Genomic DNA, 4964 nt, shown 5'->3' on the forward strand with positions numbered 1-4964 from the left:
GCACCACACCAAATTGTTTTGGTTTTGTCCAATTTTGCGTTTTCTGAAGTTTTTGTGGTTAAGAAGGCCGATAAATGACCGGATGTGTCAACACTTGAATATGGTGTAGAAAAACGTCCAAACTAGGCATGTGCCTACCATGGGCATGCCTACCTTCTTGCAAAAGTGGGGTTCATTTTAAAGATGTTCAAAAATAGACTATGTTCAATGGAGAGTGTTTGAATAGTGCAGAAGGGTCCGTTTGAAAGCTCGTTGTTTTCTGACATCTGTCAAATAACCCCAAATATTTTTCATGAGCTTCTATGACCAATTCAAGGCACAATGCCAATTTGTTTAGATTTTTGAAAAGTTTTGTATTTTCTAGAGTTTTCTCATTGAAAGTAGGCCGATAAATGGTCGGACGTGTCACAACATGTAAAGGGTGTCGGAAGTCATTCAAACCTGGCGTGGATGCCTCATATGTCCAAGCCAGGCTCTTGCAAGAAGGTGGGATCATTTATCAATAGCCTAAAATATACCAGTTAGATGAGTTTATTTCTAATTCCCGTCATTATCACTCAACATAAACATTTTATTTTTTCCTAACAATTTCTTGAAATTTCTCAACAATTTTGGAACTTCAAAGTGTGTATGAAAAATTTACTAACTTGAACACTTTTTTCCAAAATTGTTAACAAATTACGAAAGAATGATGAAAATTTCGAACAAAAAAGGCAAACCACATACTTCTTAAAAAAATTGTCAACTTTTTTGAAACACATACATTTCTTAAATTTGTGAACAACAAAATTCGAAAACTGGAACATTTTATGAAATTCCAGAATATTTTTTATAATTTAAACAATATTTGAAAACAAAATCATTTTATGTTATGCCAAACATTTTTTCCAAAATTTGAACAAGTTTCACAAAGATTAATAAAGTTCAAAAGTAGAAAAATGAATTAACAAAAAGAGAAAAAAAAGAAACTAACTGCAATGAAAAAAATGCTTAGGCCCTAGAAAATAAGAATGTTTCCGGAAAATTTAAGTATATTTGGAAAAATATTCGTAAATTTTAAAAATTGTTTGTGTTTTTGAATAATGCTCGCCAATTTGAAAAAGTGTTTACATTTTAAAAAAATGTTCAGATATTTCAAAATTGTTTATGTTTTCAAGAAAATGGTCACAAATGTGATAAATTATTCATCTTTTCAAAAAAATCTGCAGTTTCAGATATATGTTTACAATACTGAAAACTGTTCTTAAACTTTCAAAAATATTCACAAAATCAAAGTATTTTTCATAAAAAAGGGTTCGGGAATTTGAAAAAAAAATGCGTTTCCAAAAGAAGTCCAAATTTTGAAAAATGTTTCGTATTTTTAAAAATATTCCAATAGATGAAAAAACACATTAGGTTTTTTAGCTATAAAAAATGCTTTAGCTAGAATGTCCTGCCCAGTTGTGTTTTCCAAAAGAAGTCCGTGCACCAATTTTGATCTGCTAGAGTATTTCTAGTAATAAAAAAGCTCCTACGGTACGTGTGTTCTAGGTAATAAACAGCTGCACTTCAAAAATATCAGCAAATCCAGATGGTTCTGGTCGCTATTAGCAGTTTCCCAACCGCTGGAGGTCCTGTGTTCGATGCCTAATAGGCACACTATTTTTTGGATTTTTGATCGGTGCTACCGCACATACTCTCTCTAATGGGCCGGCCCAAGATAGACTCAGAACATGACAGATCTTCGCGACGTATTTTCTTGAAAGACCATCCTACCCTTTATTATGAAAAGGTATGAACAGATCTCGTCCATTAATGTATTCGGGGGGTTGTACCGAAGAAGAAGATATAGACCTATGAGGAACTACGTATGCATGCTCAAGAACCTATGTTCGTACATACATACACAAATCATATAGAACAAAAGGTATGCTCCGGTCAGAAAGCAGAGTCGTACAGCAGAGTTTTGGACAAAAGTGAAGTTCACAAAAGACCTTCATACGAGATAGGCCATTGTTTCAACTCGTAGTTTAGGCCTTGCCGGACTCCTCGCAACCCGGTGGCCTAAAGGCGATGAAGCTGACGCACTGCACCTGGCGCAGGTTGTCGAAGCCGATGACACGGACATAGGCGTCAGGGTACTCCTTCTTGACCTCCTCCACCTCGTTGAGCACCTGTGTGGCGTCAGTGCACCCGAACATAGGCAGCTTCCACATTGTCCAGTATCGGCCGTCATAGTACCCGGGGGAGCTGTTGTGCTCACGGAAGACGAAGCCAACCTTGCTGAACTCGAGGCAGGGCACCCACTTTGAGCGGATCAGGTAGTCGACCTGCTTCAGGAGGGCCTCCGTGGATAAGGGTGGCAAGTAAGACAGGGTCTCGAACTTCTTGATGCCCTCAATTGGCCACACCTAAATGAATAGAATGCGCACAGATGCTCAATACTTGGTGATAAGTCAATTAATTGTACTAACAATGCTAGAAAAAATCAGTCGACAAGCCAAAAATTGCTCCTTATGGGCAGCTCTCATATGCATTGCTGGGTTGTTCACAATCAATAAAGCTTTGGTTGTACTTAGTGCTAGTATATGGGTCCTATTTCGAGGATGGGTTTGGTTATATACATTGGGGATGTTCTGCAAGTGAATTATTTGCACTGACAAAGAAACTCATATCTGTTTAATTAGTGCCCGACATACCTGCATGCACCTGATCCTTCCGCCATTGCTGACGCTGCCGAGGCTGCCGCTGGAGCGGCGGCCGACGGGGAGACCGGCTGTGGACTTGAGCCCCTGGAAGGGTGCGACGGTGGTAGCCGAGGAAGCCATCACGGCGGGGGCCATGGTAATGTATTATCTGGAGGAGAGGAGGATGCCGGCTACACTTGAGGCCCCATTGCCGGGTCACCACGCTATATATAGCAGCGTTTCTTTCGTACAGATGTGGTAGGGGTGGCTCACGTTCGCTGGTTGCCTCGTTTCCTTATCTTCTCCGGATCAGTGGAAGAAGCATATCCGTCGGATGCATTGTGTGTGCTGGAAATTGTGTGAGGATGGGACTTGAGTGGTTCGGCCAAAATATTTTTCATTTTATTATAAGATCTGCTGGCTCACTCTCTTGAAAGTGCTCATAGGCGAAGAATGTGCGTGTGTGCATTTATAAGAGATGGTGTACATGTGCCTATGTGAACATCCACGTTTGTACAATGTTTCTTAAAATAAAATATATGTTTTCTTGGTACAATTAACTGAACAAGCATAGTAACCGTCCGTCCACAGGTAGAACAAGTTCTTTCCCTCTCGCATGGCGATTAGGGAAAGCTTTCCTCCCCTCGATATCCGCCGGCGAGCCTGTGGATTTGCCTCCCCTCTGCGGGAAGGGGATTTCTAGTGTCTCGTCTCCGGCTAGTAGATAGGTAGGGTTTTTGTCCTCACAGGGGTGACACTTGGACGGATAGCGGCGCTTTTTCTTCAAGTTAGTCTTTCGGGATCCGATCCTATTGAAGTTCCTCTATCTGGGGAGCTCCGACGTAGATTTGGCGAGCTCCTCAGGTGGCAAGGTTAGAATTTCTCGTTATGTGTGCGAACAATGAGATTTTGTGTCAGGGTCTTCAGATCGATTCAGGGATTCAACGGCGACGACTGCCGCAAGAGCACTGATCCTTAGAGGCATGTGCATGAAGACTCACTGGCTATCATCGACAAGGTCATGCTAGCTCCAGTGTGGGAGCAAGAACAATGGTGTGTTAGCGGCTCGTTTTCGCAGAGGCAATGGCCATTCAATGGTCCATGGACCTAGATAAATTTTTTAATGTTTGAGGTGATTTCTGCTTCCGATGAATCTTTATAATAGATCTTGTCCTTTAGGCCAAAAAAAGGAAACTAAACTAGGGTAGTGGCCAGCTGAAATGCGCTTTCATCCTAATATTACATTGTTTAACAAAAATATTTTAATATATACTAGCAAAATGGCCCGTGCGTTGGAACGGGAGAAAAGAATACCACACGCTTTTAATTTATAAAAAATGGTCTAGATAATCTGAATATTGGTAGCTACGGCCCAAACGAAGATGGTCTTTGCCTACAAAAACGCAAGTTCAAGATTCCACATGCATGTCTTCTATTTAAACACGACTTGCATGTAGATTTAATACATACAAAGAAATGGGCAAGTGATCTTCAATTTCGTTTCCAATCCTGATTTTCCTGAGATGTGCATCCACAATCCGGATCAGTACTGATATGAAAGAAAGATGGATAATGCATTATATTAACAGATAAAATAACATCATGTTCAGATTTTATATTTTTTCTAATCAAATTCCATATATAACATGTTAAATTTGAAGTTACGGTATAGAAGATATGAGTATTTTAAAAAACATTTAATATGTATTATGGGTTTAATGTCAGAAACATTAGGGAGTTTTCTATAAAATAGCATGACAGACTAAGAATACCTATTTCTTTTATTAGTAGGTATAGATAGCATGTTATATATAGTCAAGGTTTCAAGGGTATAAAAGTTCTCGCCTATAATATAACATGATCCAACGGAGTGATTTAAAAAATATAACTGTATGTGTCCTGAAAAAAAACAATGTTCAGTATATATTTATGTAACAGTGAGCTAAGATTTTTATTTTGCTGAGGGAACATAAATGCATATATAGTATCCCTTCAAATTTTCTCCCCTAACTTCTTTCTCCACAATGCACCAACAGGATAACAATCCCTCTAGCGGGATATACAAGTCATACTTAATTAGATAGACAAATTCAATCTATGGCCAATAACTAATCCTTTTTTTATTATCAAATTGAGCAACAATTAAATCCGGTAAATGTTATCGTTCAAAGATTGGACGTGGATGGTCAAAATACACCATAAATATATCCTGGTGGAGGGAGTAATATTCTTTCGCCATGCATGAACTTGCATCATCATATGTTCCACATCATGCAACATTTTTCTCTTGTGAATCAA

At 39.0% G+C, this 4964-nt stretch overlaps 1 protein-coding gene across 1 annotated transcript; it reads right to left on the reverse strand.

Moving 5' to 3' along the window:
• Positions 1–1828: 1828 nt before the first annotated feature.
• On the reverse strand, positions 1829–2877 carry LOC119362079 (ribulose bisphosphate carboxylase small chain PWS4.3, chloroplastic-like). Its single transcript, XM_037627249.1, has 2 exons — positions 2679–2877; positions 1829–2390 (listed from the first exon to the last, which is right to left on the reverse strand). The coding sequence occupies exons 1-2, from the start codon at positions 2820–2822 to the stop codon at positions 2010–2012; spliced, it is 525 nt and encodes a 174-aa protein (XP_037483146.1). The 5' UTR covers positions 2823–2877; the 3' UTR covers positions 1829–2009.
• Between the last annotated feature and the right edge of the window lie 2087 nt (positions 2878–4964).

Source organism: Triticum dicoccoides, chromosome 2B, assembly GCF_002162155.2.
Source record: "Triticum dicoccoides isolate Atlit2015 ecotype Zavitan chromosome 2B, WEW_v2.0, whole genome shotgun sequence".
Taxonomy (NCBI): Eukaryota; Viridiplantae; Streptophyta; class Magnoliopsida; order Poales; family Poaceae; genus Triticum; species Triticum dicoccoides.